The 20,959-nt window shown below is 40.2% G+C and overlaps 1 protein-coding gene across 1 annotated transcript in view; it reads right to left on the bottom strand.

Moving 5' to 3' along the window:
* The window catches only part of LOC145985778 (lachesin-like), a 423,684-nt gene that overhangs the window by 93,883 nt on the left and 308,842 nt on the right, over window positions 1-20,959 (bottom strand). The window contains exon 6 of the mRNA XM_083119859.1: window positions 17,958-18,096. Coding sequence (XP_082975985.1) covers window positions 17,958-18,096 — 139 coding nt within the window. The remainder of the gene's footprint in view (window positions 1-17,957; window positions 18,097-20,959) is intronic.

The following is a 20,959-nucleotide window of genomic DNA, read 5'->3' as shown; positions in this document are numbered from 1 at the left end:
TGCCTTGTTACTTTCAATGTCAGTAATATTGAAGTATCTCTTGTTACTTTTCAAAACTTACTTTCTGAAACGAACCCGTCAATAATGTTTAAATGGTACCTTGTTCCTAAGCACACACTTAAGATTTTCTTAAAGGTTTTCTTCAAGGCTCTACGAAACTTTAAGGCACCTAATAACGAAGGGAAAAGGGAATTCCGTGGATATTATTTACAGGCATCATCTATTTACAAAGGCAGCCTTATAAAATATGTTCTCCCTTTTGTAATTACATTCCAGAAAATGAAACAACTGGCCTTCTCATGACCGAGGGTGTTGCTTTCTTACTTTGTTTCATTTGCCGCCGTTCCGACGAGGCTAATATTTTCCCACCTAGTCCCACAAATCACAATTACCATCCAGGATAAAAAATTCACCGGATCCAGTGGGCAAAGTGGCTTACTCCTGTACGGCTTAATTTCGCTTGAAAAGAGAAATGAATTTTCGTCCGGTTTAATTCCTCTTGTGATACAGTGACGTTCCCTGTGTTTTTGGGGCGGCTAGAGGATCGGTCGGAAAGTAAGGTGACTTGCATTTGTAAGTTTTACGCTGAGTTCATGCGTCACATGCGCGTGCGCGCATAGAAGTTGAGGTATATCTGAGGCAGACAAATAGAAGCAGCCATAGAGAGAGAGATAGAAGGGTGGGGGGAGAAGGAGGAGGGAGGGATGCAGAGAGATATCAATATGGGGGAGAGTAAACTTGGTGGCCGAGCGCATTGAGTGGACGACATTCGATCTCGGCACCGAAGTTTCCGGGTTCCAGTTCGTGCCTGTGCATGGATTTCTTTGTGACTGTTCCTTGACACGCACCTTCTGCCTTTAGGGCTTTAGGTTAGTCTGGTTATAACCCTTTTATCGGACTTCTCAAAGGCTTCTAAGGGTTAGTAGGACCAAGCCCTTGCGAGGTCTGTGGTGTAGGATTTATTTTTAATAATCTCCTATGTAGGTTTGAAATGAAAGATCATTAAGACCTTTTACTCGAAGATTTATTTAAACTTCTGATGTTATACAAACACTTTTTCAAACATACAATTCACCCGATACAACTTGTAGGCCTAAACCTATTAGTTGTACCGAAGTTTATAACCCTGGTCTTTTTGATGATGCAATAGAACGCCTTATTCAGAGTTGGGTTTGTGGAATATCTGCCAAATGGAGTACAAGTACACCAGCCAATCCGAAGATTGAAGCAAGATATTCCCCAACGTCCCCTGAACCATCAGCCTTTCGGCAACCAGGAGAATGTCCCGTAGACTTACAAAAGTCTAGCTCTTTTATATCACAATTTTGTTTACAATTTACCAAGGTTACTACATAGTTGTTTTATATTTCCATAGTTTCAACATTTTTTCTGATTTAAGTTAAACAATTCATTTCCTATTGTAACATTAACAATAACACATTTTTAAAGAAAAGATTCCAACATAGATTAATACAATACAGATTGAATAGTTTTTTGCTTGAAAAAGCATGTGTTGACAAGGGCGACACATAGCGTTCCCCCAGAAGAAAATAAAATTAAATATAAGTGAACGTTATTTAATTTTGTTTTATAACTTTTTCTCCTTTTTCGTATATTTTCATTTTTCTTTCACTTCTTCTTCATGATGTGAGGCGATGTTTCATTTGGGATCGTCTTCTTGGACTTCATTCTTCATTTGCATGTAGCTTCTGGAGAAAACAGGAAATGGTTTTTCATCTTGTTCAACACACTCCTTCGTAAAACTTCTTGACGTCAATTAGCCAGGTCTTCCATCCATTTAGGTCTTCTTCTAGATTCTCCTCTTTTTGAATGGGAGATGGATTTTGTAAAGGAAATACAGGTTGTTCCGCAATTATCTTGCAGATTGAAGTATTTACAAGTCCCTGTTTGTCAGAAAATAATGGGCAGTGTGGTTTCTCCTCATCTTCTTGATTCGGCAACCCTGGAGCGAAAGCCTTCTTTCTTATATCTCTCTCGGCGGCGGACCTATTGTTTGAATGCGATTCCCTTTCAGCCATCGATAGTTTAACACGTGAAGTCTTACCATTAATTGCTTCAAAACTATCTTCTTGGTCATCTAGAATCAAACTTTCTTCAACGACTTGTCCCTTCACCGTTAAATATAATTTGTTGGCACCTGCATCCAAATTGACTCTATATCTCTTGAAGAAGCGATATCCAGATAACAAATTTGCCTCTAAATTCTTCACTACGTAGACTTGATCTTCAAAAGTGTGTCCTGCAATTTCAAAAAGAATGGTTCGGCATCCTACAATACGGGACCTCTCATGTCCAACAAAATCCTTTAACCTTATTCCTGGACATCTTTCCAGTTTCAAGCCTGTTAATCTCTCTCGGAGCTTTACCCAAACATTATAATTCATGACAGTGCACTCGCTTCCTGTATCCAAAGTACATCTTATTTTTAATCTTAAAACTTCTATTAGAATATCTGGCTTCTTGCTGCAATTCCCAGTTACTTCGAAAACATTAAACAATTTCTCTTCTTCAGAATTTGGACAAGAATTTAGATCTAGATATAAAACATCTACATTTTTATTAGTAATTAGTTTGTCTTCTTCGCTCTCACAAACATCAAGATTGTGTCGCATTGTAGAAGGGAGAGCTCCATCTACAACGACCTCTGGTTTAAATTTACTCGACTGGTAGAGGGAATTTCCCAAGAAGGTGCTTTAATAGTGGAAGGAATTTCCCATACAGGTGCTCTAGGGTTCAAAGCACAGTCTTCTGGACTTTCGTCAGTCTGTATTCCGCATTCCTTCTTGCGAGACTGGTTCCAGTTCCTTTGATTCTGGTTCTTATTCCAGAATGTCCTTCTATCGGCATCCTTCCTTTGGAACCTTAGATTTCCATTAAACCTTTGGTTGATCGGTGTGGGCCTCTTATCTTCTTCTCCTCCATTCCCCCGGGATAGCTCTAGATTCCTTATTCGAGGTTGAGGATTTCTTCGTTCATCAGTTCGTTGGTGATTGGCTTTCCATCCTTCCATTTGTTCAGACGCTTCGAACTTTCCCAGGAAATTCGTGAGTTGGTCTATGTTGGCGGGATCTCGAGTTAGTACCAGTTGTCGCACTCGTGAAGGTAATTGGCCAATGATTAAGTCCAGCACTTCTGATTGGTTGATGGTTTCCGTCAGATTGCAGTATGCTGCATATACCTCCCAGCAATATTCCTCCAATGATAACCCTGCACCTTTGCTATAATGTTTATTCCTCAGAGTATTCATTTCCCTCTGTTTTGCTTCAGGCGATGCGTATTGCTTCCTAAATGCAGAGCGGAAATGTTCAAAAGTTTTCCATCTCTTTTCGTTTGCCATAAACCAAGCCTTGGCTTTACCCACCATTAGCGAAGGGAGGACTTTTAGTCGATACATCATGGGCATTTTCATTAAATCCATATAAGTATTTATCTCTTCCAGATACCTCTTAGCGGATACTGAATTTATTTCACCATTAAACTTGGTGAGGGAATTGACGTCAGACATTTTGAGAATCCGATTGGATGAATGGTTTAAGTAGCAATTATCTTCTACCATTTTTTCCGTAGCGTAGTCTCTAGTTCGTCTCATTCTGCCACTCCTTCTTCGTTTCTTTCTTTGGCATGGTTCAGAATGTTCGGGAGATTCGGAACTGGAAGAATGCGAGGAGCAAGAGGTTCGTACACATATCTTCTTTGGCAGAGTTTCCATCTCTTCATTCCTATTCTCCTTGCCTAGTTGTAAGGTTTCCAACTTTGAGGTTAACGTTTTTATAATTTCAATTTGTTGTGTTTGGGCCTCTTTTGTCACTCTTATTTCACCCTCCAAATTTACGGACATTTCCTTTTGACTTTCCTTCAGCTCAGTCATTTCTTGGTTCAAGCCTTCTTGTAGCTGTTTAAAACGGTCATCATCTATCTGCCGATCTTCTCTCCTTCTTTCCACTAGTTCTTCATATTTTTCGTCTCTCTCTTTTCTGATTTCAGCTATCGCTTCGGATATTTATTTTCCTAGATTTACTTTAAAATCTTCAAACATTTTCTTACTCATTTCTCGTTCCCTTTCTCTTTCTGCTCAGCATCTCTTTCACCCAATGTTTCAATCAAACGTGCGAACTTTTGGTCACTCATTTCTCGTTCTCTTTCTCTCTCTGCATTCTGTTCCACATCTCGTTCACCCAACTTTTCGATCAAACGTGCAAACTTTTGGTCATTTTCTTCCTTGTCCTTTAATCTTTGCTCTTTTTCTTCTTCCTTTTCTTTTAATCTTGCTCTTTTTCTGCTTCCCTTTCTTTTAATCTTTGCTCTTTCTCTGCTTCTTTCTCTATCTGTCTTCGCATCCCCTGTTCAGCTTCACGTTCTTCTAGCTTCTCGATCAAACGTGCAAATCTCTGATCATCTTCTTTCTTGTCTTTTAATCTTTGCTCTTTTTCTTCTTCCTTTTCTTTTAATTCTGCTCTTTTTCTGCTTCTTTCTCTTTCTTAAAATCAGTCATAAAGGAGATCATCATTTCCCTCCAACTATCACCTGTTGGTGTTGGCGTAACTTGTTTTTCCACGCACTGTCTACATTTAACGTCTACCTCCGCTGCTACGTCAGATCCTGGAGTTTTATGTGCGCAACTTTCATGAACGTATCTGCTACAGCCGTATCTGCTAGGCTTCTTCTTCTGTTTCTGGAACAGGCTTCTTCTTCTTCTGCTGGGCCACGAAGATCCACAGGTGGTTGCTTCGATGGTCCTGGTCACGGTCGCCAAAAATCACTGACACGCACCTTCTGCCTTTAGGGCTTTAGGTTAGTCTGGTTATAACCCTTTTATCGGACTTCTCAAAGGCTTCTAAGGGTTAGTAGGACCAAGCCCTTGCGAGGTCTGTGGTGTAGGATTTATTTTTAATAATCTCCTATGTAGGTTTGAAATGAAAGATCATTAAGACCTTTTACTCGAAGATTTATTTAAACTTCTGATGTTATACAAACACTTTTTCAAACATACAATTCACCCGATACAACTTGTAGGCCTAAACCTATTAGTTGTACCGAAGTTTATAACCCTGGTCTTTTTGATGATGCAATAGAACGCCTTATTCAGAGTTGGGTTTGTGGAATATCTGCCAAATGGAGTACAAGTACACCAGCCAATCCGAAGATTGAAGCAAGATATTCCCCAACGTCCCCTGAACCATCAGCCTTTCGGCAACCAGGAGAATGTCCCGTAGACTTACAAAAGTCTAGCTCTTTTATATCACAATTTTGTTTACAATTTACCAAGGTTACTACATAGTTGTTTTATATTTCCATAGTTTCAACATTTTTTCTGATTTAAGTTAAACAATTCATTTCCTATTGTAACATTAACAATAACACATTTTTAAAGAAAAGATTCCAACATAGATTAATACAATACAGATTGAATAGTTCTGTGCTTGAAAAAGTATGTGTTGACAGGGGCGACACATCCTTCATGATTTTCATCTAACCATCACTCATCCTCATAAGGTAAATGTTCCCGTGCATATAGCACCGTTCTATGAAGGCACAATTAGGGGTTGTAGGGGTAGGGCCCAACATATTCTCGATCTCTACCATTTTGGATGTGATGTGATCAGCACCACACTCCGGGTGACTTTAAGCCCCTTGGTTTCCCCCAGGTACCAATTTATTTTAGGCTGCGTGAACCCCAGAGCCACTTTATGCGGGGACAAAGCGGAAACATTCAGACATTAGATCACCCACCACGGGAATCGAACCCGCGTCTTCCGCGTGGCAGTCAGACACCCTACCCACCGACAAGATCACCATCCTCATAGTCTTGATTAACCAATAGCGACATAAAGTAACAAGAATACAAATCAGAGTAGGTAGATGAAAAGAGATATTGAAAGTGTGTGGCTGGAACCAGTGGCGATTTCTCTGGGTGTGTAAGTCGTGTGTCAACGGCCAAAGGAAAATGAAATAAAGAAGAAAGTATCTGTACTTTTATAAATTACGATTTTGAGCGTTTTTCTTTAATCGTCAGTTTCGAGCGCCCGGTAGTTTACGAACGCGTCGCAGCGCGCAGTGTTTGTCAGGCAGGCAGATCGGTCCCAGACTGCCAGGACCATAGACATACTACGCCAGGACGTTGGAGAGGAAATACAACGTCTTACCACTGCCGAAACATAGGATGACCGCGCATGCGCATCCTGCCACCCACCACCATGGTTAGCTTCTCAAGGTGCTGTATTTGTTCCCAACGGTTTGGCTTTCATTCACCCCGCGTTCCGCGTTGTTTTGCTCGTGATTGTTGTGCATTATTTTTTAAACGTGTGGTGTGAAGTGATGTGATTATTTTAAGATGGAGAATAGTGAAAGTGTTGTGCAAAACTATTTAAATGATTCCTTTTCTTCGCTTTCGTATTCAGAGAAGAAACAAGTGATTGACAATGGTCGACCATGTCCGAATCTCACGATGTCAACATATGTTAAAGGAAAAAGTGGTGCTGGAAAAGGTTTTGAGAGACATTTTCGAAAAGAACTCTATGAAATTCCAGACTGGCTTTGCGGGTGTGATGTGGTGAATAAATTTTACTGTTGAACATGTTTATTATTCTTAGGGGAGTGCGGGATCCCGAAAAGTCCCGATCCCGACTTCGGGAAATGACTTCCCGACTTTTACGGGATCCCGAGCAGTCGGGAAATACCGAATGGTCATTGTAAATAGTTGTTAATTCTCGATGTTTTCGGCATTGCAAATGTCTGGAACGTATCGGAAATTCTTAGTTTTTGTATCAGAAATGCAAAAACAATCACGTAAGGTGAAAATGACGTGTAGAATTCGATTTTTCAAGACCTTCGGAAAATTTCGAACATTTCTCGTCCCGAAAATTTCCCGACCCGAATGTCGGGATTTAAAAAAATATCCCGTCCCGACTTTCGACTAAAAAAGGTGCTTGGAATTATCAAGGGTATGCGGATTTGAATCATCTCAATACTGCAGTGAAAAAACACAGTGAGTCTGAATTGCATCTTTCTAGTTTCTTTAAATTTAGTAGTTTTGTTGCCACCCCTATTAGAATTGACGGTCTTTTGGATACTCAACGAAAATCTGAAACAGAGCTACACAATGAAAAAGTAAAAAAGAACAGGGAAATATTAAAGAGGTTGATTAACGCCATCTACTATTTAACAAAGCAAGAACTGCCATTCCGAGGCCATGATGAAAATGCAGCATCTGTAAATAAGGGCAATTACATGGAATTCCTTATTGCAGGTGTCGAGTTTTATCCCTCATTAAAATAATATTTATTAAATTCTACAGTTTTTCGTGGTACTTCGGCAGGTATTCAAAATTATTTAATAAATGCAGTTTCGATGTTCTGAGAGATGAAATCTACAATGAAACTCAAAACACAGACATTGTCGATGAAACATCAGACATTAGCAATAAATCTCAGGTGTCAACGATGTTACTTTTTTCGGACTCACAGAAAAAAATCATTGAAAGATTTCTTGGGTTTCATGACATGAGCCCCGATAAAACTGCAGGAGCTCTTTTCAGTCACGTGACTGAAATAATGGATAAATATAAGTGTGGTGATAAATTAGTTGCCCAGACATACAATGGATCTTCTGTAATGAGTGGTCATCGAGAAAGAATTACTTTATAAGCTGAGAGAAGGGGATAAATCCAAATCTTATGAGGCTGTGATCAGCGCATTTCTCTTTAAAGAAAAAAGAATATAGGTGGAATTCAAGTAACTGTAAGTAATGAGCAGTTGATTTTTCAAAATTTACTTTTTGGAAGGATAAATGAAGGGTAAGGGGAAAAACCGGGAATTTGCATTTTAGCGATTTTTCAATGAACGGGTCGTTCTTATGTCCAGGGTGTTTTTTGTAGGGGTGATGGGAGTTCCACGAACCCCTCTGGTTGCAAACTGCTGCTTTAAAAATTAATTGTATGGCGAAGTATTGAACATTAATTTTCTCGTTTAAACAGTCCTTGCTTGTCCTTACCCTTCAAAAATATTAATATTTTAAATGAAGTATTTACTACATTTAAAATAATTTATTTAATTTAATGTTTTTCTAAATATTTCTAAATTTACACCAAAAATGTTCGGAGAAAATGAGTAATATTGGGTCACAGAAATGAGAGAGGGAGGGGTTAACATTCCTTCTTTGACAACGGAGACGCCACTGGCTGCAACACACACACACACACACACACACACACACACACAGAGAGAGAGAGAGAGAGAGAGAGAGAGAGAGAGGGTGGGGGAGATGGTAATAGATGGAGAAAAATAGGCAGGACAGAGTAAGAAACAAGTTGAAATTATGTGCGTATGACACAAATAGAAAGAGTAAGTAAGTACGCGTGTGTGTGTGCGCGTGCCGAAATCCGTGACAGAATGGTAAGTGTAATACTCTACGATGTCAGACTTTCGAAACCCGGATAGGTCATGGATGTAGCATTCTCTTCATCCTAATCATCGTGATTAAATCAGTGGGTTAAAAGGAGGATTTTAAGTAATCAAATTTTTTTAAAAAAAGAAACTGTATGTGTATATGTGTGAGTGGTTGATTGAGAGATAAACCGATAGTGAAAAAGCTTGTGGTTGAGAAATAGAGAATTAGAGAACAAGGTAGGAGGTGCACTATGTGAGACAGACAGGTATTGTGTGTGTGTGTGTGTGTGTGAGAGAGAGAGAGAGAGAGAGAGAAAGAAAGAGATAGATAGATAGAATGAATTTATTAAACATCTCAGTTTGCAACAAGATAAATCTCAAGGAACTACATAACTGTAAAAAAAGGGAAGGCGACAAGATGCAGATCGTCTCTACAAAGACCAGACGCTGCAACACCCTTCCACATAATCAGTTTTCTCTTTTAATTTAAGGAACAGCCTCCTCGCACGCCCCTCACCTGCCCTCCTTTCAAGTCCGACGCTCAATTTGCCCTAACGGGTACAAATACATTTACCGCGGCCGAGAATCGATATCTGTCACTCGCTAAATCCATTACCTGGTGTCAGTGCTAAAAGGCTGCCGAGGCAAAGACAGCCTCCAGTTTAGATTTCGCATAATCTTTCAGGCCTCCACTCCACTCGACAGGATTGGCTTTTAACGGAAGCAGTAATGTTATTTTTCACCCTACCCATATGCTTGCACAAGATTTTCTGCCTCTTTTAACGTTTCGGCTAGTCTTTTCAAGTTTGCATTCACTTGTTTATTACTAAATTTAGGTTTCTTTCTCTTGCCGGATTCTGTAGTATTGGTCAGTATGATGTGCTGCTTAGCGAAGGATCTCTTTAAGCCAGGATGGACTAATCCCAATCGACAAGGTTGGCAAGGTAATTTTCTCGTTACATAAATTACGCGTAATTTACTAGGAATTTACTTCGCGTAGAAAACCAGTTTTTTACGCAGATGTTAAAAAATAGTTTTTTTGTAAATTAGTAATACAAAAACTACTTTAATTATATTAGATTTTAGACTTCAATTTTCTTACATATTTCAGCACAAAATCATTATTTTCTGAATATTGTTTATACAACCACCTCACGCCCTCACCCTCACGAACAGATTTTTTTAAAAAATAGAACTCCCTTTCACATATTTTTTAAAAAAATGTAGAAACCTGTTGATATATGATGAAAAGATTCTCTTGGGCTATCGACCAGGCGAGTTGTGGAAAGCTTTGGAGAGCTAACGTCACTCTCCTCTTCAGGGTAGAAGTGCAGTGAATCTACGGGTGTGTTGTAGCATTTCCTCCCCGAAGAGGTACATGAAGTAATCCTTGAAGCTTTTCTGACGATGAATGATGAAAAGATTCTCTCTGGCAATCGACCAGGCGAGTTGTGGAAAAGATTCCAAGCTTTGGAGAGGTAACGTCACTCTCCTCTGCAGGGTAGAAGTGCAGTGAATCTACGGGTGTGATGTAGCATTTCCTCCCCGTAGAGGTACATGAAGTAATTCTTGAAGCTTTTCTGGCGATGAATGATGAAAAGATTCTCTCGGGCTATCGACCAGGCGAGTTGTGGAAAAAAGATTCCAAGCTTTGGAGAGCTAACGTCACTCTCCTCTTCAGGATAGAAGTGTAGTTCTGATACTGTTTATTGTTGATATAGCCTATACGTCTTGCATTAGTACATGTATTTATAATATAACATAACAATTACCGACAATTTATTTGGATTGCATTTCAGTTTTAGTAACAGCTTCAAATTCCTTTTTCATACGTTGTATTTATACACTTACATAGGATATGTGAATGTGCATATGGCAGTTTGATCACATACAAATTCGGAAGGAAAGTTTTTTGAAGCATTTTTTTTGTTTTCTGCCACTGCCAACTACCATACATAGTCTAACCTTCGCAAAAAACATATTTTTTATTCTAGGTTTTATGTTTGATTCTAGTTTTTTTATGTACTTTTCGTTTAATACGCATTTTACGTGTTTTTACGCGTAATTTTAGTTTCATGTAGAAAACCTTTTTTATGCTTATTTGCACAACTCTGGCTACCGGAATCACAGTTTAAAGTAAGGCGGCAATTAGGGGTGGGGGACGTAGGGGCAGTTGCCCCTTCACTTTTTACCACTTGTACCCGCGCACTATGCTAAACCTTATCCTAAACCTTATCTACCAAGGTAAAGTGAAATGTGCTTCCCCCCCCAAGTTTTGGCACCTTGTCACCCCAAGTTTTAGTACCTTGCCAAAGGCTAGGTTCACGGACTTGAAAAGTGTCCCGGTCAGAAAAAGAATGTCAGCCTCACTTCTATGTAGTTTACCATGGACTGCATTGTTGCGGACTAGACTGATGACTGGATTCATGGCCAGTATAATTCTATGTGAGGCCTGAGTTGTGTGTTGTCTTCTTGTGCTTGTAATTATCCTTTCATGAATTTCACTTTATCACCATTCATTCTCATCTTCCCGATTAGCGAAAACTGGCAGGAAAGCGAAGGAAAGTAAAACAGATCAATAAAGAAAAAGAAGCAGAAACTTCTTGCTTCGAAGGCTCCAGAGTTAACCAGCATTGTCCTTTACGGTTCGGCATCAGATTTATATATCATCACTTCACCATTCATAATCACCATTATACAGGGTGTCTACAAAATTCTGCTACCATTACAATGAAACATACTGTAACTCCTAAAATATATGAGATAAAGACATGCGGTTTTTTGCAACGTGTACTACCGCTATCAAAGTTTTAACAAGTAGTGGTATTTTTTTGTTATTATTTTTTTATTTTATTTTGCAGATTATGTTGTGAGGGACCTTTTGGATAGATATTTTCTGGCAACCGCGCTCCCCTGATATCACACCCTTGGATTTTTTTTCCTTTGGGGGTGTCAAAGATCGTGTCTACGAAACTCCTGTTCCAGATATTGGCACACTTCGTACACGGATTGCAGAAGTTCTCGAACAGGTTGATGCTGCTATGCTGCAGCATGTATGGATGGAGATCGAATACCGTCTCGACGTCCTGAGGGCAACTAACGGGGTGCATGTGGAAGTGTTGTAATTGTAAACAAAACTTTGAGAGCTGTAGAACACGTTGCAAAAAACTGCATGTATTTATCTCATATAGTTTAGGAGTTAAGTTTCATCGTAACGGTAGCAGGACTTTGTGGACACCCTATATATCTATCACATATCAGTTACTCTACGGCTCTTAAATTGTTAACTTGAAAATCTATGACGTGAATAAAGAGCTAAACCTGGCACCCCTGTTTTCAACTACTAGATTTTGTTGCATGTTAAATTTAGAGCATCCACTCTTTATTGGAATTTGAAATTTTAAGTGTTTTGTTCCATCTGAGTTTTTTGTTGTTATAATAATACTAATAAATGAAGACTTATGTACTTTTCAAGTTCAGGTAACTGTAACTGAGTTACTTTTAAAATGAATAACCGTTACACTAAATCACAAGGGAGGTTATCTAAGTATCCCCTTCTGATTTCCATGAAACGTGGCAGGTGTATAGAGGGACCCACAGGAAGAAATACCTGTTTTTTTTGTTTCGGCTAAAAAAAGGTTTTAGGGGGCAACCCCCCCCTCAAATGTCAAGATAAAGATAAATTGTAGTGGGGATCTGACCCCTGTGACACCTGTGTTCCACTTTGGGCCCCTCTATACACCTGCCAAGTGTCATGGATATCGGAGGGGGACACTTAGATAACCTCTCTTGTCCGTTACTTTGAAATAGTAAGTTTCCGAAGAATGGTAGGGACTATCTATAGAAACTTTATTTTCTCCTATCTCGTATCATTCATTTAGAAACTCTCACACCTTCAGGCAAACCAGGTCATTTTGCTTTTTCACACCTTTAGTAATTTTTCCCCCTAATGCATTTTCGGAGAATTTTCTACGATGCTCTAAAAAGCTACATTTATCTTTATAGCCCAGAGTAGTATTTTTGTTATTTCAGATCGCGGCTTTTTCCACTTTTAGGCTAATCGGGAACATGAGATGAGGGAGGAACCGATGAACTTGATGGAGAGCCACTTACAAGAATACCCATGCCAAGACCGGACTCGAACTCTGGAACTTGGGGTAGCGAAGTGTGACCACTAAAGCGTTCGGCTACCGAGTTGGCTGTACCCTGAGGTTGAATCTTGAGCAAAATCTTGGCACACTGTTCAGCCCCGGATTTATACAGGGTTTGTGGAAGCGCAGGGTTAACAACATTTACAAATTCTCCTATATGGAATTCCAGTTGCAAGTTTTAGATCAGGTTATGACAGATGATTATATTTTAATTTCTGTCATTTTGAGAACTTTTTCCAAGCTTTTCTTCCCTATTGGAGGCCCATTGAGGATAAAGGCCCGGGAGGAGTATCCGCTTCAAACCGGGTATAACTCTACCACTGAGAAAAGAAAAGAACACTTTGAACATGTTCCTACTTCTGTGATAAAACCTATATATTGACGGGGAAGGGCTTCTAGGACAGAATAAGTTTAAAATACTTTCGAGTCATCAACACTAGGCAAGCCCAGGCACTTGGCATCCCGTCGGGTAAGAATGAAAAAGGGATATATACCTATTTCTTCTGCTTCCCACAAAATAGGTACTATACTCTACTCCGGGAATCTGTGGAGCAAGGCCGTGCATAACAGTAGAGAAGGGGAGAGAGTAAGTGGGCTGAGCGAAACAGTACACGCTGATGCCAACAGCTGGTAGTCGTATCTCCCCCAACATGCAATTCCGTTCCCTCTCACGCGTTCAATGCTAGAACCACTACTTGCGCAGAGACATATTTTCGTTCGCTCGCTCTAAAGGTTCCTGGGACAGAGTATAGCAGGGCTGGATTGTTTAAAAATCTGACCGAATCTCTAGCATTCTCTATTTGTAGGGGTAAAAAAGACTTGGCTAGATTGATGGGTATAAATCACGAGTATCTAGCATAATTTCCGTGCATGCTGTACGAAGTGTAATTCTTGGAATAGCTACTTGGAGCCGTTTGAATAAAGAAACGTTATATTCTTTCTGAATCACCGTGGAAAAATTTGCTTGAGTTTCTGGAACTTGATACTCCGAACTCTTCCTCGATTCTCGCATTTCGGAGAGGCAAATTTTGTCACCATCTGGTGATTACCTCTCTCTCTCACTTCCCCCTCGCCTCGCCATTTCTATCTCCGAGCGCTTGTAGCTTTTACCAAACACAGAGAAGTGACGTGTTCGCTACGCTAACAATGGCCGAAAACCCAAGTGTTCGATATGGAAAAATGTTCCGCTATTCTCACGACTGAATTTGCAACTCCAAAGCTTTTGCGTTTAAAAGGGGATAGTTCAAGAAGCCAACTGTTTCCAAAGCTCCAGCTTACGTACTCAAGAGAGTTTCTCTAATCCTTGGACGATATATCTAGTGAGTGGTTTATTGTAAATTTATTTGCATTGTAATTTAGTACTGTGGAATGTTCTTTAAATCCACCTACAATACGTCTAACATTCTCTTCTACAATAATACGTATGAATTTCTAAAGAATAGGCTGTTTCTGCGTTATATTATGATTAGAAAATTAGCTACGATGTATGGAGCGTGGTATTATTAGATGTATTATACATACGGTTCTCGCATATTTTACAAAGCTAAGAGAAAAATGGTTAAAAAAAACAGAAGAATATTTTAAGGGGAACAACCAATTGAAATATCATAGTTCGGTTTCCATACTTTGATGTGTAAACTATATGTGAAGGCATTTCATGTAAAAATTTCTTAACAATGTTATAAAAAATGCATTTATGACATTAATAATTTAGCAATAAAATAACCAATAATATAGAAAATATTTCCCTATTATTAGCTCTTTAACATGTAATGAGTTAATATACAGAGAAATTTAATGGATGACAGTACAAAATGTGTATTTCTATGTATTATAAATTGTTCGAAAAGGACGCCCCCTGTAAGAAACTTACTGGTTTTTGCAGAACTGGAATTTTGTGCTGCATTGTTCTTGAAAACGCAAAATGGACGACACACACCTGGTGCATATACTCAAATAATATGATTGCCATTCTCTACCAGTAAAGAATTGTACATGGAAAAACTCCCCTTTGCTTCCACTGAACACCTTTGGCTCATACTAAAAGCAAGCTATGTCTTCTGGATGTAATTAACAGTCAGCAAGAGGAAATTTTGCACCTGACAAAACTTGAAAAAGTCTCAGTTTTTTAAGCTTTTCTTCCGGTACAAAATAGTAGTAGATTTGAAGGAATGGTTACGGCTAAAGTTTCGTAAACCCACTGGGTATAGTTTTTAAGAGATGGTGGTTGTCAGGTTTCGTAAACCTGTTGGGCGTGGTCTTGAAGAGGAGGTTGTGTTCAGGGTTTGTGACTCTGCTTGGTGTATATTTGAAGTGGTGGATGTTGTCAGGTTTTGTAAACCTGCTAAGCGTAGTCTTGAAGAGGTGATTGTTGTAAGGTTTCGTAAACCTGCTGGGTGTACTCTCCAAGATGTAATTGTTGACAGGTTTCGTAAAACCTGTTGGGTGTAGTCTTGAAGAGGAGGTTGTTATCAGGTCTCGTAAACCTGCTGTGTGCAGTCTTGAAGAGGAGGTTGTTGTCACGTCTCTTAAACATGCTCGGTGTAGTATTGAAGAGGTGCTTGTTGTCAGGTTTCGTAAACCTGCTGCGTGTAGTCTTGAAGAGGTTGACGTTGTTAGGTTCCGTAAATCTCTAAGGTGACATCCTGAATAGGAGATGATTGTCAAATTTTGTAAACCTGTTAGATGCAGATGTGAAGGAGCTGTTGTCATGTTTCACGAACCTGCTGGGTGACGTCTTGAAGAGGAAATTGTTTTCAGTTTTCGTGAATCTGCTTGGTATTTTCTTGAAGAGGTGGTGGTTGTCCGGTTTCGGAAACCTGCTAAGCGTAGTCTGGAAGTCTTGAAGGAATGGTTACTGTCAGGTATCGTAAATCTGCTGGGTGTAGATTTGAAGTGATGATGGTTGTCAGGTTTCGTAAACTTCCTGGGCGTAGACTTCAAGGGGTGATTGTTGTTAGGTCATTTTTTGTGAATCTGCTGGACTTATTCTTGAAGAGGTGGATATTATCAAGTCCCGTAAACCTGCCGAGTGTACTCTTGAAGAGGTTGTTGTTGTTATGTTTAGTAAACCTACTGGATGTCCTCTTGAAGAGGTAGTTGGTGTCAGATTTAGTAAACCTGTTGGATGTACTCTTGAAGAGGTAGTCGTTATTAGGTTTCGCATACCTTCTACGTGACAACCTGAATATGGTTGTTGTCCAATTTCGTAAACTTGCAATCTGCAGACTTGAAGGGGTAGTTGTTAGGTTTCATGTACCTGCTGAGTGACGTCTTGAAGATGTGGTTGTTCAATTAATACGATTTCTGGTTACCTGTTGCATTCGCAGTTTCTTTTCAAAGTACATGAATCCCACATCTGTGCTTACATAAAGGGTTCTCTCTCCCATGCTTGGTATAGGTAAACACAACTCTTTCCACCAAGTAGGCGGTGTTAGCCTTTATTTTATGTACTGCTCCGCACCGAGACATCCCGTTAAGTGCCAAACCTCGCAGCCTTTTGCGTGTGAGCAGGCGTGGCTCCTAGAACAGCTCCACGATACCTTTACGAGGAAAAAGCCGCGCAGTGCTGCTATATACGTCGGTGTCATTATTTATTGAACCAGGCACTTATGCATTTCCCTCGAATGGAATAATCAAACGGGGAGCTCTCTTGCCACGCTGTGAGAAATCAGTGAGGAGGGCTCGGGGGGAAATTAACATCGGGGTTGGAGAGAGGACCCGTGGGATTCATTCTCCTCGAATCTCGTGTTTTCTGCCAAGTTTTCTATCTTCGCGACCGCATACCTTCTTAAACTTTAAGAAAAGATGTGCCCTTATTTGGCGTTGGGGATCAGCGGTCTTGGTCAACTGCATCGGAGATGGAAGTCGTAAGAAAACAAGATTTTCTTTGGCATGGTGTCGCCATACAGCAACGACATACTTTCACAGCGCGAAGAGAGCAAGAAAAACAACTTTTCTTAGTAACATTCTGCCTGTTGAAGCCTTGTTTTGACGCTAACAACCCTCTAAAAAGAGCAATGTTTATCCTGTATGCAAGCAGACGCGCTAGACAGATTCACAGTTAACATTCATTCTGGAATTCCACTTTCATGCCAATGTATACAACACGAGACTCAAAGCTCTTTTATACAGACAAAGCAAGACTTTGCTGAATATTTTTAATATTAGCATTTTTGCGTTCATTTTTTCCCGTTCTTGATGATCGCAGCGGAAAGGCCATTATGTACTTTAACTGAAATTTTCTCAATAAATATTATCTGACGCAAAAAGGACATTACTAGTGCACTACGTTCAAACTGTAATTACGAGGTCCTTTAACGCAAAAACAAGAAGTACGATATGCAACGTACATATATGTGCATGTTTTAAGGACGAGGAGTTGAATCTTACATTTTCATCCTGTTGGTGTGAATCCCTGGTGCAATAGTTCCTTTATGCCATACTATCAATTTCAATGTGTTTTCCTACAGAGAAACAAATGGCAGTATAACTATGGATATATGCAGGATGGAGGCATACATACAGGATAAGAAATTCCTGCCGGCTTCCATGGTGGAACGCTACGAAGCTAGAGGTTCCATATTCGAATCCTGGGTAGGGCAAAGATGTATCATTGTGTTCGTCCCATTAGCCAAATTATTCTCATCGTCCCGAACTAACTAACGGAAGGAGAGACAAGAGGGGGATCAGGTCTGTGGTCAGAATGCTAGGCGAATATTAAACACTGGCATACAATGATAATTGGACATTGTCCATGGTCTAGTGGTTCTACGAAACTAAACTCCATGCCGTAACAGTCCTCTGAGGTTCAAAGCCTGCCAAGCAGCTTTTCCATTGAGTGACGCGTGGACAGAGCATTGAGCCTCATGGCCGCCGTTTACGGATTTTCGAAACCGAAAGCCGTTACTTCTTTTCAAGCAGCTCCCCAATTGTCCTCACGATGCTGGAAGGAAACCGAAATTTCTGTGGCTCCCATCGGGAATCGAACCCTGTATCTCTCGCACCAAAGGCGAGAGTCCTAACCATTTAGTTACGTTGGAGCCAGTGCTTCTACTACTTATGCCTATTCTGAGACTGTTTCGAGAGAGCTCTTCCCACAGGTCCGTCGAATGTTCGATTCCCATCACCAGCAAGGAGGATTTGTTCTTCATTTCAGTTACAACACACTACAATCAGCAACTTTTCAGGGGGTAACACTGGACAGCACATAAAATTATATCAAACATGTTACCTGGCTTTTTAATTAAAATAGAGGATAGTTATTTACGCGTAATCTGGTAGATAAATTCATCCCAGGAATGTAAGAATATAACATTTTGAAAACTCGTTATGGATGGAAGGTACGGTTTTGGGAAAATACCTTCAGCGCACACACACACATAATAAAAACGGTACTTACCCATTAAGAAGCATTTCTCCCCTGTTTTTCACCCAATAGTTTATAGTATTGGGGAACGCCTCCACATAGCACTCGAGATTGACGTCAGTGCCCAGCGGTGCCCCTAGGAGCTGGTTCGGAACTTTGATTGTTGGAGCAACTGTGGAGAAAAAAATACCTAATATCAAGAGATTGATTAACGTTAATGACCTACAAATTAAAGAAATAATCCTATCTACTAGACATAGAAATGATCAGAAACCAAACCACGAGTCGAACATAGAACTATCGGTGGCAATATTATCGGAGCATGGCGATAAATTATTGAAATGGAGAAGGAACAAACACGCGTGTACCTTACCCAGAACTGGATCGATGATTTTCAGTTTCTCTCTTTTCAAACAATTTATATTACAATACTTTTGTTTTTACTTCTTTGGTATTGTCTTTATAAAACTGCTGTCGAGCAAGCCTCATCTCCAGGTAAGTAAGGGCAAGCCCTGGTACGTACCGACCCGTTTGGTGAGAATGGGTTAAGGCAGGAACTTTATAAACTCTTCCCCCAAAACGAACCCTACCCTCTATTTACAGTATAACACTTCGTTACTATGGAGTTGTTGATTCGTCTCTACAGAAACACCAGTCCTGATTATTCGCACCGTACTGTTGCTAGTGGACTTAGTTTGGTCTAACCACAACCTGCTACGCTGCGCTAGTAGTGACTCGAGAAGGCTCGACCAGTAAACGCGCGAGAGGGGAAGTGAGTGCATGGAGGGGAACACTAGCCGTTTGCAGCAACACCCACTGCTTTGCTCCGCCCATTCGCTTTCTCCCCTTCTCTGTTGTCTTGAGCTGGTTTGCTCTACAGATTCCCGAGACAGAATGTAGGTTTATGTTTGAAATTGAGCCATTGTGGTACATTTCTATCGCTCACCAGAGGCTTCATAAAGGTTGATTTTTTGACCATTTTAAGAAGCAAGCAGAGGCCTTTCGAAAATTACGTCATATCATTTAATTCAGATGTAAGTGTATTATACACGACAGCAAGTTTTATAAATCTGTTTCAAAATGGCCTTTTGCGATTCGAACACAACAAAATAGAATCGATTAGAGATTAGTCTGTCAGTCACAAAATAAATTAAAATCTCTTATTTTCTCTCTTAAATTATTAAAACGAACTTTCCAATAAATAGATTTGTAACTGATTTTGACTGAAGTAGGATGACTGAACATATAGGAACAGATCTAAAAACGATGGGATGGTCGCGAAAAGTTCTAGGAACAAAAAGCACGGGTTGTGGAAGACGGACTCTATCGCAGCAATTCACAGAAATAAGAATGATAAAGGGTTGAGTCAGAAATACACGTTTGAAGTAAATGCGGTGTGTTACTCTACAATGAAGAGGGAAATGGAAAATTGCATATTAAACTTCATTTTCTTAATTTCAGATAGTCGCGCGCCCGAGCTTACAACATTATCCAAGATGGCGCTGACCATGCAGCAGCAAGTTACACTTGCATCGTAATCAATTGCATACCAGAATGATCGTGAGGCTGTGAGAATGGCGAGACGGGATTTTGAGGTAGCATTGTTGCCGTCGACTGTGGAAAAGCGGAGGAAACTACTGTTTACATCAAATTGTTGTTTAAGTCCATTGCTGAGGACACGGCTCTCATTATCATTCTGGTATGCAATTGATCACGCTGCAAGTGTAACTTGCTGCTGCATGCTAGAGCCATCTTGGATAATGTTGTAAGTTCGGACGCGTGACTCTATCTGAAATTAAGAAAATGAAGTTGAATATACCATTCACCATTTCCCTCTACATTGTAGAGTAACACACCGCATTTACTTCAAACGTGTAGCCATATTTCTGACTCACCCTGTATATCAAAATTTCACTTAATGTGAGCCATATATCCCTTCACTTCTTCATGATTATGGAAGTGAGGAAGGTACTTCTGTAGCAAGTGCTTCAGCATTGTGCTGAATCGAGCCGAAAATGGGAACAGGAGGTTAGCAACGCCTCAGGGACTGACCTAACTGTTGTGGGGAAGAGGGGGCATTCGCTTCGGAGATCATGTATTGTTCTAACGAAAATACGCAAACCTCTCAGCAGTTGCCCGAGAGACGGAAAAGAGAGGAGCGGGTGGTGGGAGATGCCTCCTCGCCTTACGACCAGGTAAACCGATATCTGGAAACCTACGTCCCCACGGGCATGCCCCTTCTCGAGACTTAGCTGAGTATCAGCTCGATGAATTCGCCGTCCCATCTGTGCTAATTACAAAGTTATCGGTGCCATTCAGAGTTCAGGCAATTCGCCTTCTGTGGCTTGCTGCTTTTCCGAGTGCCCAGTTACACTACCACAATTAGTTGCAGCGGAACCAAAGGATCTCCATGGAATTAAGAAGATCCTAAGGATAATGTTTGCTGACCACTGGAGGGGAGAAGGAGGGATACTTCAGACTAGTGTCATACCACATCTCGACTTGTTAATCAAATACGGTCTAAAATAAATACCCTTATATGAAATAGTAGGGTGATTGGTTAATTTTGTTTTGTTATTTAACGTCGCTTTTCTGCCACTTTTGACTAATCGCGAAGATGAGGATGAGTGATGATATGATAAATTGACGAGGGGACACTCATGGCCGGGATTCAAACCCGGGATCCCTGGCAATAGTAGGTTTAAACCTACCAGATACTAGGTAAAATCGGTAAATAATCTCAAAAAGTCCTATTGTCCTCCCATTTTTTTTCGAAATTTCTTGTGATTCAATGTCACTCTTCCAACTCTTTAGGTAATCGCTTGAAGTGGCTGAAAGAATAAAAAAGGACGTAACACGGATGTCATGACCGGAACTCAAAAACCCTTCAATGTGTCAGAACAACTCCAGCACAACACCAGTGAATGTGAATAGCTATCGAATACCAAATTTGAGGAATACAAATTATTGTGTTTGACGCTTTTATCATGATTTATTACATTGAAATTCGTTTCAATCTCAGATTAACGGCATGG

This window comes from Lepisma saccharinum, chromosome 3 (assembly GCF_977018435.1).
Source record: "Lepisma saccharinum chromosome 3, izLepSacc3.1, whole genome shotgun sequence".
NCBI lineage: Eukaryota > Metazoa > Arthropoda > Insecta > Zygentoma > Lepismatidae > Lepisma > Lepisma saccharinum.
The sequence above is the reverse complement of the archived record's forward strand: the minus strand, read 5'-3'. Positions and strand labels throughout refer to the sequence as shown.